The following is a 16,615-nucleotide window of genomic DNA, read 5'->3' as shown; positions in this document are numbered from 1 at the left end:
AATAGGAACACTTTTACACTGTTGGTGGGACTGTAAACTAGTTCAACCATCGTGGAAGACAGTGTGGCAATTCTTCAAGGATCTAGAACCAAAAATACCATTTGACCCAGCAATCCCATTACTGAGCATATACCCAAAGGATTACAAATCATTCTACTGTAAAGACACATGTACACATATGTTTACTGCAGCACCGTTCACAATAGCAAAGACTTGGAAACAACCCAAATGTCCATCAACGATAGACTGGATAAAGAAAATGTGGCACATATACACCATGGAATATTATGCAGCCATAAAAAAGGTTGAGTTCATGTCCTTTGTAGGGACATGGATGCAGCTGGAAACCATCATTCTCAGCAAACTATTGCAAGAACAGAAAACCAAATACCACATGTTCTCACTCATAGGTGGAAATTGAACAATGAGATCACTTGGACACAGGAAGGGGAACATCACACACCTGGGCCTGCTGTGGGGTGGGGGGAGGGGAGAGGGATAGCATTAAGAGATATACCTAACGTAAATGACAAGTTAATGGGTGCAGCACACCAACATGGCACATGTATACATATGTAACAAACCTGCATGTTGTACACATGTACCCTAGAACATAAAGTATAATTTAAAAAAAAAAAAAAACACCATATAAGTGACCTGAAATTTTCTCTGTGTGCCCTAAAGGACAGCCATATCGCCAGTAGTTGCAGAGCTGAGACTGTTGAAAATCAAACCTAGAATCTTATCCTGTGACTGGCTGAAAGCAAATTGAACTCCTAGCCTTGTAGGGTATCTACTGTTAAATTGAGGGTACTGACCGGCAAGGAACTGGTTCTTGAAAGTTGGAATGAGGACATGTGGGGAGACTTTGATAAAGCTGGGTACACTGAGCCTCTAAACTGTTTGTCTGTGTTTGTTTGTTTTGAGATAGAGTCTTGCTCTGTTGCCCAGGCTGGAGTGCAGTGGCACAATCTCAGCTAATTGCAACCTCCACCTCCCAGGTTCAAGCGATTCTCCTGCCTCAGCCTCCCAAGTAGCTGGGACTACAGGAGTGCACCACTACGCCTGGCTAATTTTTGTGTTTTTAATGGAGACAGGGTTTCGCCATGTTGGCTAGGCTGGTCTCGAACTCCTGACCTCAAGTGATCTGTCTGCCTCACCTCCCAAAGTGCTGGGATTACAGGCACCTGGCTGAGCCTCTAAATTCTGATGAGTCGTCTTTGCCAGTGGAAACAGCGTCTCCACCATCTGAGGGGACTAACCCTGCATTGCCTGAGGAAACTGTAATAGCCTCCCCGGAGGCAGGTGCCATGCACGACAATGCCAATTTCCCTCAGGATCCACCTCTAAAATATCTCATTGCTTCTAAACCTATAACTAGACTCAAGTCATAGAAAATGCCCCTAAAGGTGAAATACTAAACACGACCCCTGAGGAGGTTCACCACACTCCAAGACTACTTGAATTTTCTAATTTACAGAAAAAAATCCAGGGAACATGTGTGGGAAGGGATATTAAGGGTGTGAGATAATGGTGGGAGGAATATAAAGTTGGATTGGGATGAATTTATTGATGAGGACTCACAAGTCTGAGAGTCTGCACTGAATGTTGCCATTCAGGGAGTTAGAAAGGTCTCTGACAGTTTGTTCGGCTAACTGGCTGAAATGTGACTCAAAAGGCAGCTCACAGTGAGCAAGTCAGGAATGCAGGGCCTGTCTCAGTTTAATGCAGAGAAAGGGATCCAAAGTCTGAGGGAGACTAAAATGTTGGAGTCAATTTGTCACTTCAGATGTATTTACCCACCCTGGAGGAATTCGGAAAACACACCTTTTACCAAGACTGTAGGAAATATATTTGTAAGGGAGGCCTAGCATCCTTGAAAAGCTCTGTGATCACTCTTATCTAAAGGGCAGACCTTGTAGTAGGAGCAATGGCCACTGAGTTGGGAAACTTAAATGCAATGAAAGTATCAGATCCTAGATGATAGGAAAGTGTCAACATTCAACCACCAAAGGCAAGGTGGGCATGGTTACCATAATGGAGAGCAGAGTCAGGCAGCAATCACAATAACCTGACCCATGTAAAAACTTACGGCATTGGCTAGTTGATCACACTGTTTCTGTCTAGAGCAGAAGCAAGATACGCAGCTTCCCATAGTCTTACTTGATCTGTACCAAATAAGAAAATCCTAGGCCAAGTAAACGAGTCTAATTTGAATCATAAAAACAGAAGGTCACAGCCTCTTAATTAATTCCTTGACTTGAGCCGGTTTACAGAAACAGAAACTCTCAAATAAAGGCAGGGTAGATCTTCTTAAGGAAGAACCCTCCCATATGCTGCCAAAAATTTATACTATTAATCATTATACCAGACATTTCCAAGGGACCTATGGCCTTTTACCAGGGCAATGGCTATGCACTGAATGTATGTGTACCCCTTCAATGTTTGTGTACCCCACAATTCATCTGTTGAAGCCCTAACCCCAATGGTATTTGGAGATGGGCCCTTTGGGAGGTAATCAGAGTTAGGTGGGATCATGAGGATGAGACCCTTATGATGGGACTGGCGATCTTATAAGAAGAAGGGAGAGATCCCTTACCAAGAACCAAATTGACTGGCACTCTGATCTCAGACTCCCAGACTCCAGAACTCTGAGAAGTAAGTGTCTGCCATTTAAGCCACACAGTCCACAGTACATCTTGTTAGAGCAGCCAGCTATGGTTTAAATGTTTGTCCCCTCTAAAATTCATGTTGAAATTTAATTGCCATTGTGACAGTATTAAGAGGTGGGACCTTTTAGAGGTGATTAGGCCATGATGGCTCTGCCCTCTGGGATAAGATTGTTATCAAAGGGTGCGTTTGGCCCCACTTTGTCTCTTGCCCATTCACCTTCTGTCATGTGATGGCTCAGCAAAACAACCCTCATCAGGTGGCAGCACCTTTCTCTCGACTTCCCAGTCTCCAGAAGTCAATAAATTTCTGTTCACTACTAATTACCTGGTCTGTAGCATTTTGTTATAATAGCACAAAATAGACTGAGACAGAATTGATCAGACTAAGACACTGTGCACTGAGAAAAAAATTAGACCTTTCAGGAACACAGAAACCTATACTGAAATAATTCAGCAAACCCAAAATGTCACTGTGGCCAAAAAGTCAGAGTAGGGGCTTATGAAGGTCAGGTGATTGATGAAGTTTTACCTCAGGTCCATCTCACAGCAGGCCTAGTGGGTCCCTGAACCCACCTTGTGGGTTTTTTCCCACAGTTCCAGAATGCATAATTGAAACAGACCACACTCAACAGCTGGCAGAATCGCCACACTGGTTCCCTGACCTGTGGAGTGATGGCCATTATGGTAATAAAGCCCAGGTGGAACCCACTAGAAAGTGCCTCTACCTAGGAAAATAGTAGGCCAAAAGCAATACCACATCTCTGAAGGGACTGCAGAGATTTGTGTCAACATCAAGGACTTGAAAGATGCAGGGGTGGGGACTCTCATCACATCTCCATTCAACTTGCCTATTTGGCCTGTGCAGAAGACAGACAGATCTTGGAGAATGACAGTGGATTATTATAAGCTTAGCTGAGTGGTGACTCCAATTGAAGCTGCTGTACCAAATGTATTTCACTGCTTGAGCAAATTAACACACCCCCTAATACATGGTATGCAGCTATGATCTGAAAAATACCTTTACCTATACCCATCCACACAGAAGCAGCTGCTTTCAGCTGGCAAGGCCAGCAATACACCTTCACTGTCCTACTTAGGAAGAATATCAACTTTAGAGCCCCATGTCATAATTTAGTTTGGGGGATCTTGATTACCTTTTCCTTCCACAAAATATCACACTAGTCATTGAAGACATTATGCTCATTAGACCTAGTGAGCAAGAAGAAGCAACTATTCTTGATACTAGCAAGATATCTGCACAACAGAAAGTAGAAAATAAATCTGACAAAAATTCAGGTGCCTTCTACCAGTGAAATTTCTAGATGTCCAGTGGTGTGGGGCATGTCAAGATACCCTAAGGGGAAGAAGAAGTTGCATCTGGCCACTCCCACAACCAACAGAATGGCACAATGTTGAGTGGTCCATCTGCATTTCTGAAGGCAAAATATTCCTCATTTGGTTGTGTAATTCTGGCCCATTTACCCAGTGACCCAAAAAGCCGCTAGTTTTGAGCAAGGCCCAGAACAAAGGGAAACTCTGCAATAGGTCCAGGCTGTCAGGCAAGACGCTCTGCTGCTTAGCCCACTTGATCAAGTGGTGTTTGAAGCAGCAGTTACAGACAGAAATCAAACAGTGCTTGAACCAGCAGTTACAGACAGAAATGCTGTTTAGCGCCTCTGACAGTTTCCTATAGGTCAGGTGCAGTGCAGGCATTTAGGATTTTGGAGCAAAGCCTTGTGATCCTCTGTGAATAACTACTCTCCTTTTGAGAAAAAACTGTTGGCCTGCTACTGGGCCTTAAAGGAGAAACTGAACATGTAACCATGGGCCACTCACCAAGTTACCATTCAACCTGAGTTTCCCATCATAAACTGGATGTCATCTGACTCACCAAGCTATAAAGCTGAGCATGTGCAGCAGCATCCCATCATGAAATGGAAGTGTTACATATGTAATTGGGCCCAACCAAGGCCTGGAAGGCACAAGTTACATAAAGAAGTACCCCAAAAGCCCCTGCTCCCCACTCCTGCTACACTACATTTTCTCTCCTAGTCAGCAAGTATGACCTCATGGGGAATTTCCTACCCAGCAGGTAACAATGGAAAAGAAGACAGAGACCTGGTTTGCAGATGGTTCTACATGATATGAAGAACCAAAAGTGGATGACTGTAGCACTGCAGCCCCTTTCTGGGACATCCCTGAAGTGTAGCTGGTTGTTCACTTTCCTTGGAAGAAGAAATAGCCAGATGTGATTAAATACCAGTTTATGGGCTACGGCCAATGACTGGGTTGTATGGCAAAGATATTTGTGTCCCATGTGAATGTTCACCAAAGGGTGACCTCAGTAGAGGAGAATTTTAATAATCAAGTAGACAGGATGACTCATTCTTTCCCCAGCCAACTGTTCTCATCCATGTGCTCAGGAAACAAGTACTCACAGTGGCAGAGCTGGAGGCAATGCATGGGCTCAGCATCATGGACTTCCTCTCAATAACTGACCTGGCTATTGCTGCTGCTAAGTGCCCAAATTCTCCAGTAGCAAAGTCCAATCCTGAGTCCCCATTATGACACCATTCCCTAGGTTAGTCAGTCAGCTGCCTGGTGGCAGGCTGATTTTTCCCCTTCCATCATGAAAGAGGCAGTGCTTTGTTCTTACTGGGATAGACACGCACTCTTGATATAGATTTGCCATCCCTGTAGCAACACTCCTGTGAACTACCAAACTACCTTCTGAGGATGTACAAAATTCCTCCCCCACCATCATAATATTCTACACAGCACTACTTCAAACCAAAGAATTCACTTGATAGCAAAAAAGTGAGGTAATGGGCCCATGCACATGGAATTCACTAGTCTTACCATGTTCCTTCCCCACCATCCTGAAGCAGCTGGCTGACAGCATGGTGGAAATGCCTTTTGGAGACTCAGTTACAGTGCTACTAAGCAGCAATACCTTACAGTGCTGGGGCAAGGTTCTCCGAAAGGCTGTATATGCTCTCAATCAGCAGCCAACATCTAATGCTGTTTTTTCCATAACCAGGATTCATGTGTCCAGGTATCAAGGGGTGGAAATGGGAGGAACACCACACAACATTATCCATAGTGACCCACTAGCAAAATTTTGTTTCCTGTTCCCATGACTTTATGCTCTACTGGACTAGAGGCCTTAGTTCCAAAGGGAGGACTGCTGCCACCAGGAGCCACAATAATGATTCCACTAAACTAGAAATTAAGCCAGCAGCCCAGTCACAATGGCTCCTCATACCTCTGAGTCAACAGGCAAAGAAGGCAGTTTCTGTGCCAGGTAGAATTACTGATCCGAACTACCAAAGGAAAATTGGCCTACTACTCCACAATGGAGGCAAGGAAGAGTATGTCTAGAATGCCAGAGATCCCTTAGGGCATCTCTTAGTGTTACCATCCTCCATGATCGAGTTTAAGTTCAATGGAAAACTATAACAACCCAATCTAGGCAGGATTACAAATGGCCCAGGCCCTTCAAGAATGACAGTTTGGGTCACCCTAACAGATAAAGAACCACAAATAGCTAATGTGCTTGCTGAAGGCAAAGGGAATACAGAACGGGTGGAAGTTAGTTATAAATACCAGCTACAACCAAGTGACCAGTTACAGAAACAAAGACTGTTTCATTAAAGATAGCTGCATGTGTGTATGTGTGTGTGCATACACACACACATGTATTGAGCAAATATGTTTTCATTCCTTATACCTTTATCATGCAACATAAGATATATTGACTAGATATTATAGTATTTAAGTATTATTCATTTTATATCCCAGTATTTAAGTTATGGGATATCAAGAAGAAGAATAAACATCACTCAAAGACTTTACCTCCTTTTCTGGGAAAGAGGTTAGTGAGGTTTTATTTGTATGCAGGACAGTGGTATTATATCATGCTAGGTGGAATTATGCCCTTAACAAGGTCCACATTTGGAGATTTGGTATGGTTTAACAAGGTGTCTAGTTGACAAGGAGTGGATTTTTGATTAGGGTTAATTTTACTCTTTTTAGTAAGGTTAATTTGATCCACAGAATTCCTAGATATTTAATCAAACGTAATTACGGATGTCTCTGTAAGGGTGATTTTGGATGAGATTAACATTGAAATCAGTAGACTGAGTAAAGCAGATTGCCCTCCCTATTGGAGTTAGGCCTCATCCAATCAATCTTAAACTTGAACGAAAAGGCCAGTCCTCCCTGAAGTAAGAGAAAAGTCTTCCTGAAGGTCTTTGGAGTGAGACATCAGCTGTTTTCCTGCCTCTGGAATTGAACTGAAACACTAGCTCTTCCACGGTCATGAGCCTGCCAGACTTCTAATTGGAACTATACCATCAGCTCTACAGGGTCTCCAAATTGCTGACTCTCCCTGCAGATCTGACACTTAGCAGCCTCCACAATCACACAGCCAATTCATATATGGGCTCGTGCTATTATGCAGGATTTATTACATGAATCTAATATATCAGAGTCCTCCAGGAGAATATATTCGATTTTCATGTAATAAATATATGAGATTACATTTTAATATAGTATATATGTAAATTATGTATTATATATTAATATTAGATTCATGTAACAAGTCCTCCAGATTATATATACAGTAGTATCTACAGTAATGTGTCACTTAACAACAGGGATATGATCTGAGAAGTGAGTTGTTGGGTGATTTTGTCATTGTGCAAACATCACAGAGTGCACTTAAACAAACCTAGGTGGTATAGCCTACTACACATCTGGGCTATGTGGCACAGCCTACTGCTCCTAGGCTACAAATGTGTACACCATGACACTGGACTAAATACTGTAGGCAACGGTAACACAATGGCATATAAACATATCTAAACATAGAAAAGATATCTAAACATATCTAAACATAGAAACGTTACAGTAAAAATACAGCCTTATAATTTTATGAGACCACTGTTGTATATGCAGTCTCTCACTGACCAAAATGTTGTTATGTGGTACACAACTGTATACATAAACACACAACACAATGGTTCCATTTATCTAGAGAACACTAACTATACAGAGGGAAACCAGTCAAGACTGAAGAAGAACAGAGGACTTCTGTTCAGACTTATTTGAACAAATTGAAATAAATAGAATACTCGATGCCACTAATCAACTGAAGGCACAATCAGGCCAATGGTTAACAATATACAAGTTAATTAATGGAAGTACATAGGAAATTAACCAAACCAAAAGAGAGAGAGAAAAACAGATAGAGAATTAGTAACTCTAGAGAAATCAGGAAAGTAATTATAACTTACTATATAGTTTAGCTGTGAAGAGCATTCATGTGGCCATTATACAATACACAGTCAACACTGCCCTAACTAAAATTACAATTAATCCATATTGGGAGGATGAAGAATGGAAAATGAGCATAGGTATGACGGGAGTTGTTAAGGGTTGAAAGAAGAGAAGGAAAGAAAACTAACTTATCTTCTATAGTGAAAAATTAATAACTAATGCCTAGAACAAAAAAATAAAAACGTAGCATTGCCAAGAGATTATCTAAAAACTTAGCACAAGTTAACAAAAATCTTAGCCAGAAAAGGTAAAACTGCCTCAAGTGATAGGAATACTGGGTGGGAACAGTCCTTATTTGTTCATACTATGCATTATACAATAATTTGGCTCTTTATGTGTATGCCCTCGATAAAAATAACTTTAAAAAGTAAAAATACATAAATTGTTTTTAAATCCCAAATATCTATCAGTAAGAGAATAACTAAATCATGATCCATTTATCTAATGGAATACTTTAATATACTATGATATAAATATATCAATATAGATGAATTTCAAGAAAATTCTGAGTGAACAATGCAAACAGCAGACCCATGTGCACAATTCAACATTATTAAAACTAGAGGATACTACAAATGTATCTGTGCGTGTGTGTAAACGATACACAAAAAACATAAAAAGATATAGACAGAAAAATTAGAAAACATCAACTGAATCTGTGCATATTAAATTCATGATCATGACTGCCTCCAAAGAAGAAAATATGATGAGAAACAAGACAGCCTCAACTCTATCAATAATGTTTCATTACCTTTTTTAAAATACCTAAATCAAAAATAAATACTATCAAAGCAATCAATTATAAATGATGATATCTTACTTGAGCCAAAGATGACTTGACACTGAGCATCATAATACTGGCACATGCCGTTGTAGCAATAGGCTTTGTTATTCTGGCAAGGATATCCATTCTGAATAAAAACATCTGGCTGACAGAACTGAGAAGAACCATTGCAATACTCTGGAACATCACACTCACTGGTTTTTCCTCGGCATAAAGTACCTCCTGGAAGGAACTAGTGAAATAAAATGCAATTAAACATAAGTATCAGGATAATGTCCACAAATTAATCAAATGTGAAACCACAGAATTTATATCTACAAAGCATTCTAACAATAACAAAAGATTAAATAACCCAATAGAAAAATGAACAATGGCTAACAATAGGTAATTCATGTAAGTCCTAACTATGGAAAGTAAAGAAACATGACCTCATTTGTAACCAAAAGAAATGCAAACTAAATAAAAATACAAGAACCCTTTACAAGAACCCTACTGAACTAACTAGGAGTATAGTGCTCACTAGTAACCAATATTGGCATAAGGAAACAAGTATTTGATAACACTGCTGGCAGAAGTACAGACTGGCACATTTGTGAAAGATATATAAAATGTATATCAAAACTTAGTATGAATATTCTGCACCAGTGATTTCTCTTATAAGCAGTAATTGGAAGCAATCAAAATGTCCATCATTAGTTAACTGAAGAAATTATGGTACAACTGTATAAGTAATATTACTTAAATAACCATGTATTATAGAACTACATGAATGGGAAAAAAAAAGTTCACGGTGTCATATTGAAAAAAGCAGATAATAAAAATATATGTATCTGTGCTTACCCACTTAAGAACAGACATACACACATACAATCACATTTGTATAGAAAAAACATGATTAAATTAACAAATTATCAACAATGGCTACCTGAAGAGTATAAAATGAGAGAGGCTCTTTCATGCTCTACTTTCTATGGTTTTGTGTTATTTAATTATTGCTAACAAGCATATATGTTACTCTAAAAATCAGAAAAAAAAATGTTTCTACTTAGAAAACAATCTCAACAGACCATTTAACGTAAACGAATGTGCTTTAAAATTACACACAAGTGGCATAAAATTTTTCCCATGACCATAAAAAAAAATAGTGCTCACTCAGAAATCTCAAAAAATAAATTTTGATATACACAGATTTTCCTTTTCTTTTTTTTTTTTTTTTGTTCCCAAGAAGGAGGAATTCCTTACCCGACAGTCTTTACAACAGTCACCATATGCACACTCAGCAAATGATTTAAGCTTACAGGTACTTCCTTCACAGCAAGGGTCCAATTCACATTCCTGTGAACATAAAATGACAGTCAATAAAGAAATTAGTTATTGACATTAATATTCATTAATAAAAATATATGTATCTGTGCTTACACCTAAAATCTACTTCATTCTAACATGATTGTAGCAGTTACCCTCCAGAAACAGTCGCTTACTGTTTCTGGATTTAACAGTGTCTCTTCAGATGCAAGTATTTAGGTCTCAACATATTTCAAAGGAAAGAAATCATATAGTATGTGCCTTACTTAGTCTGTTTAGAATGCCATAACAAAATACCACAGGTTTAAACTACAGAAATTTATTTTCTCATAGTTCTTGAGGCTAGAAATCTAAGATCAAGGTTCCTACTAGTTCCGTTTCTGGTGAGGACTCTCTTCCTGGCTTGCAGAGGGCTGCCTTCTCTCTGTGTGCTAACATAGCCCTTCCTCAGTGCATGTGGGCAGAGAGAAGGCAAGATGTTTGGTGTCTCTTCTTACAAGGACACTGATCCTAGTGGATCAGAGCCCCACCCTTATGACCTCATTTAACTTTAATTACTTCCTTAAAGGCCCCATCTCCAAATGTAGCCATGCTGGTGGTTGGGTTCCAACACATGAGTTTTGGGGAAGCACAAACATTCCGTTCATAACTGTACACCTGATGATCACAGAGAGGTTAGCATCCATAAAGACATTTATCTTCACGCTCAGGGTCTAACTTCTCTGTTGGGTGGCTCTTCACCCTAGTTGAACACTCTTTTTACCTTGCTTGGCTTCTCTCACCATACTCTGGGCCACCAAGGCTCCTTCTTACCCCCAAACTCCCACCACAGGCCGGGCACGGTGGCTCAAGCCTGTAATCCCAGCACTTTGGGAGGCCGAGACAGGCAGATCACAAGGTCAGGAGATCGAGACCATCCTGGCTAACACGGTGAAACCCTGTCTGTACTAAAAACAAAAAAAACTAGCCGGGCGTGGTGGCGGGCACCTGTAGTCCCAGCTACTCGGGAGGCTGAGGCAGGAGAATGGCGTAAACCCAGGAGACGGAGCTTGCAGAGAGCTGAGATCCGGCCACTGCACTCCAGCCTGGGCAACAGAGCGAGACTCCGCCTCAAAAAAAAAAAACTCCCACCCACAGAGACATCTTCTCTGTTAAAATAGCAATGTCAATGTTCTGTTCTGTATTCTGTGGTACAGCTTTATAAGGTGTTATCACTAAGGAAAACTGGGTGAAAAGTACATGACTCTATATTATTTTGCAACTTCCTGTCAGACTATAATTATTTCATAATAAACATTTAAAAATAAATGAACTTTAATGCACATCTTGAAATATACCAAAAAAAAAAGTCAAAATGCATCATGGAACTAAATGTGAAACCTAAAACTATAAAACTTCTAGGAGAAAACCTTTGCAACTGTGGAGTAGGCAAGAAGTCCTTAGATAGGACACCAAAAGAACAACCGATAAAATTACAAGTGTATAAAATAAACTTCATCAACATGTAAAAGTTCTGCTCTTCAAAACATACTGCTAAGCTAATTAAAGGCAAGCTACAACTTGGAAAAAATATTGACAATCTGATAGAGAACTTGTATACAGAATATACAAAGTATTCTCAAAACTCAATAATAAGTAATCAAAATTTTTAAAAGAGGGGAAAGAGGTGAACAGTCATATCACCACAAGATAACCTGATGGCAAATAAGCACATGAAAACACACTCAACGCATCATTAGTCACAAAAGAAATGCAAATAAAACCTCAATGAGGCACCACCTCACACTCAATAGAACGGCTAAAATTAAAAAGACTCACCACATGAAGTATTGGTGAGGATACGAAACAATGAGAACTCTCATACACTAAGGATGGAAATGAGAAATGGTACAATTACTTTAGAAAACAGTTTGAGAGTTTCTCGAAAAGTTAAATACCTCTACCATCTAACCAAGTCATCCCACTCTGGGGCATTTACCCAATTAAAAACGTATAAAGATTTCTAGGTGAATGCTGGCCAGTTCAAAAACACTGCAGGACAGTTGGCTTCATGAAAGAATAGGGAATCAGGAAACAGACAATGTATATAAGGACTTAGGTTATCATAAAGGAACCTTTTTAAATGGTTCCACAACAACTGATCATTAGTGGATAAGTTTAATTTCCAAGCTTACTCCACATGCCCCCTCCTCAAAGAGCTAACATAAAAATTTTAAATTTAACAAAAACTAAAATAATTTGTAGAGGGGCTATGATGATGATCTATATATAAGAATACTAAAAGCCAGCTAAAGATACAAATTTCTGAAGCCATTATGGGAAAAAAATTAGTAAATTTGCCTTCATTTAAATTTTAAATTTCAACATAAAATGTAACCTATGAAAAGTTAAATAAGCTATAAATAAAGAATATTAGAACATATATAACAAAGGAGTTATGTCCATCTTATAGAAAGAGGCCTAAAAATCAATTTAAAATAAGATTCAATGAACCAACAGAACTGATAAAAAAATACATAAAATAATAATTCACAGAAGAAAATGATGCCTATAACCTATAATCACATGAAAATCTGTAAACTAAAACAGTATCTTCTTATTTTTTACCCATCAGCTTGCCAAAATTAAGAAAACATATTATCCTGTGCTGGTAAGACTATGGATACACAATGGCATAATATACTGTTGTCAGAAATGCAAACTGACCCAGGCTATTTATAGGAAATTCATTAGCTTCTGATGTAAGTTAAAATGTACATGCTTTTAGATCCAATAATTCTACCTTTATGTACAATAACTATCATAGAAAAATATTTGTATATATACACATGACGTGTGTATATCTATATATATACACGTGAGGTGTGTACAAGGATGTATACTGCAGCACTGTTTACAACGGAAAACACTAATTACAGTAATTAGAGTATGGTTAAATAAATCATAGTAAATCCTTGTATTGGAATACTGTTCAGCAAATTAAAGGGTGATGTCTACATAATAAAATGATACAGAAAAATGTCCAGGATATCGAAATAGAAAAAAATCTGCATACAACAGATTTTAAGTCAATTTTAAACAATATTATATCTGATTTTATTTATACACAAAAACAAAAGCCAGAATGGCATCACCAAAATGGGAGAATAGAAAGCCCTGGATTCTCCTTCCTCCAACAGGCAGTGCTGCAATAAACACCCCTGTACACATCCCATGTGCATATATACAAATATTTCTCTAAGATAGTTACATAAAGGTAGAATTACTAGATCTAAAAGCATGTGCATTTTAACTTTTATTGGAGGCTAACAAATTTCCTATAAAAAGTCAGCAATTCAACAGTAAAACATTAATCAATTCCCTTTGTAAGAAATCCAGAAACTAGTTGAGAGGCTACTACATCGCAGGCAATTGTAAAACCAGCCACACTGAAACCAGTAGGAAAACTGGAGATCCTTTCTCGCCACAATCCCAACCCATGACATGGCATATAAGATCAGGAGGAAACAGCTCTCAGCATCTCCCTGAGGAGAGAAAGAGTTGGGCCACACATTCAATATTACAGTTTTTTAGAGTGCTTCCTGAGGGGACTACCTTCTATCTCATCTGTCTCTGACGACATATAGGACCTGGAATATATTAGATCCCTGGGAGTTTCAAAGAACAAAGGTGGCAGGTTAAACTAGCATGTGGACACTTGCCACAGCTCCTCGCCCTGTCTCAACACAAAGTAAATGGATAATAATAATAATACTTAAAAAAAAAAAAAGCTCCTAGCTTCTCCCAAAGGAGGACCACACACCAAATGCTACAATTTTTCTAGGAGCTACCCAAGGAATTGGCTTTTCTCTCTCCTCTCTCAGAGCACAGATGGAGCTGGTATATGCTAGATCCCTGAAGGCCACAAAGAACAAAGGTGGTTGTTCCAACTATCGCTCAGACACTTGCCACAGTTCCTCTACCCAGTTTAACACAGTGATTTAAAAAAAAATAAATAAATAAATAAATAAAATACCACCTCCAAGCTTTGCCCTGAAAAGAGAAACAGTTGGACCACGTGTCACATGTTGCAGCTTTTCTAGGGATTGCCCAACAAATCACTTCTTTCTCCCCTTTTGGAACACTGATGGGCTCCAGCACAGTGTAGACACCAGGGGGCTAACAACAACAGAAACAGCAGTTTTAACAAATATGAAAGTTTGAGAGGCCCAAAAAAGCTCTGGCCAGGTAAATTAGTGAAGAAGGTCTTCTCACTAATTTCAGGGCTGAAGAATACACCAACCTAATGGAAAAATGCAACAGAGGAGTGCAACAGCAGATCAGAGCAAAGAGAAGGAAGATTCAACAAACTCAAAGTCAGGTTACCTTATCAAGTCAGAGGAGCAAAAAGAAAAAGAAATACAAGTGAATAAAGCTTAAGGGATTTATGAGACACCATCAAGAGACCAATATACACACTGCGGCAATCCCACAAGGAGCAAAGAAAAAGTACCAAAAAGCTTATTTAAAAGAGGTAGTGGGTGAAATTTTCCCAAATCTGGGGAAAGAAATGGACGTCCACATGCAGGAACCCCAAAGAATCTTAAGTAAGAGGAATCGAAAGAAATCAACACCAAGAAACATTACAATCAAATTATCAAAAGACAAAGACAGAGAATTCTGAAAAGCAGTAAGAAAGACAGCAACTCATCACATACAAGGGAACCCGCATCAGGCCATTAGTGGATTTTTCAGCAGAAATCTTGTAGGCCAGAAGGGAATGAGGTGACATATTAAAGTAATGAAAGAAAAAACTGCCAAGAAAGAATCCTATATCTGGCAAAACTATCCTTTAAAAATGAAGAAGACATTAAGACTTTCCTAGAAAAACAAAAGCAGGGGAGTTCATCATGACTAGACCTTTCTTCTAAGAAATGTGAAATGGAGTTCTTCAACTTGAAATGAAAGACTGCTAGATAGCAACACAGGAGCAAAAGAAAGTATAAAATTAATTAGTAAGAATAAATATATAGATAAATGCAAAATACTGTGTTGCTGTTAATGGTACTGAGTAAATCACTTTCACTTCTAGTGTAAATTTAGAAGAAAAAGCATAAAATATAACTATAGGCCAGGCACACTGGCTCACACCTGTAATCCCAGCACTTTGGGAGGCCGAGGCAGGCAGATCACTTGAGGTCAAGAGTTTGAGACCAGCTTGGACAACATAGTGAAACCCTGTCTCCACTAAAAATATAAAAATTAGGCAATCATGGTGGCAGGCACCTGTAATCCCAGCTACTCGGGAGGCTGAGGCAGAAGAATCACTTGAACCCAGGAGGCAGAGGTTGCAGTGAGCCATGGCACCATTACACTCCAGCCTAGACAAGAGCAAAACTCCATCTCAAAAACAAAAACAAAAACAAACTAAAAAATATGTTGAAAGATACACAGTATTAATGGATTGTAAACTGTAACAACAACATAAACTGTGTAATGGGAGAACTTAAAGTGAAGAGTTTTTGTTTGTAATTGACGTTAAGTTGTTATCAGCTTAAAAATACTGTTATTACTACAAGGTATTTTATGTACACTCTAAGGTAACCATAAACAAATACCTATAGAAGGAAATTACATAAAAGAAAAAGGAATAGGGATAAAAGAACATCAACACACAGACAAAATCAAAAAAATACAAAGGAAAACAGCAAGAAAGGGCAGACAAAAGAGCTACAAGACAAAAAACATTTAAAACAATCACAGTAAATCCTTCCCTATCAAGAATTACTTTAAATGTAATTATGTTAAACTCCCCAACAAAAACACATAGTACACTGAATGGATAAAAACAAGAACAAAAACAAAATTAAACTGTATGCTATCTACAAGAGACTCACTATAGTTCTAAGGACATATGTAGGCTGAAAGTGAAGAATGAATAAAGATAGTCCATGCAAATGGCAACCACATAGAGCAGGGGTAGCTAAACTTATATCAAAGAAAAGAGACTCTATGTCAGAATTGTCACAAAACACAAAGAAAAACATTTTATAGTGATAAAAGTAACAATTCACTAGGAAGATATAACAATAATAAATATATATGCACCCAACATTAGAGCACCTAAATGTGTAATGCAAGCACTGACAAAACTGAAGAAATAGCAACACAAAATAGTAAGAAACTTCAATACTGCAATTTAATTATAGATAAAACATCTAGATAGAAGATCAATAAGGAAACATAGGACTTGAACAACACTACAGACCAAATCAAACTAATAGACATATACAGGACATTCTCCCCAACAGTGGCAGAATACATACTATTCTCAGGCACACATGGAACTCTCTCTAGGCTCACATGTTAGGTCACAAAACAGGTCTTTAGAAATTTAAGAAGACTGAAATCATACCAAATGTATTTTCTGACCAGAATGGATGAAACTAGCAATTAGAATAGAAAAAGACGGCAATAAAAGTAAAAAGGAAAATGGAAACATCACCAATATGTGGAAATTAAACAACACACTTTG

At 38.6% G+C, this 16,615-nt stretch overlaps 1 protein-coding gene across 2 annotated transcripts in view; it reads right to left on the bottom strand.

Moving 5' to 3' along the window:
* ADAM9 (ADAM metallopeptidase domain 9) overlaps nucleotides 1–16,615 on the bottom strand; it is a 123,811-nt gene that overhangs the window by 42,889 nt on the left and 64,307 nt on the right. For both annotated transcript variants that reach the window (XR_001007499.1, XM_011993380.1), the window contains exons 13-14: nucleotides 10,039–10,131; nucleotides 8,833–9,028 (exon numbers count right to left, since the gene is read on the bottom strand). Coding sequence is in view for 1 of the 2 variants with exons in the window: in XM_011993380.1 (XP_011848770.1) it covers nucleotides 8,833–9,028; nucleotides 10,039–10,131 (289 nt within the window). In the remaining variant the exon portion in view is untranslated. The remainder of the gene's footprint in view (nucleotides 1–8,832; nucleotides 9,029–10,038; nucleotides 10,132–16,615) is intronic.

The sequence above is a fragment of the Mandrillus leucophaeus genome, unplaced genomic scaffold, assembly GCF_000951045.1.
Source record: "Mandrillus leucophaeus isolate KB7577 unplaced genomic scaffold, Mleu.le_1.0 Scaffold111, whole genome shotgun sequence".
NCBI classification, from domain to species: domain Eukaryota; kingdom Metazoa; phylum Chordata; class Mammalia; order Primates; family Cercopithecidae; genus Mandrillus; species Mandrillus leucophaeus.
This window is presented reverse-complemented; position numbering and strand designations above follow the sequence as displayed.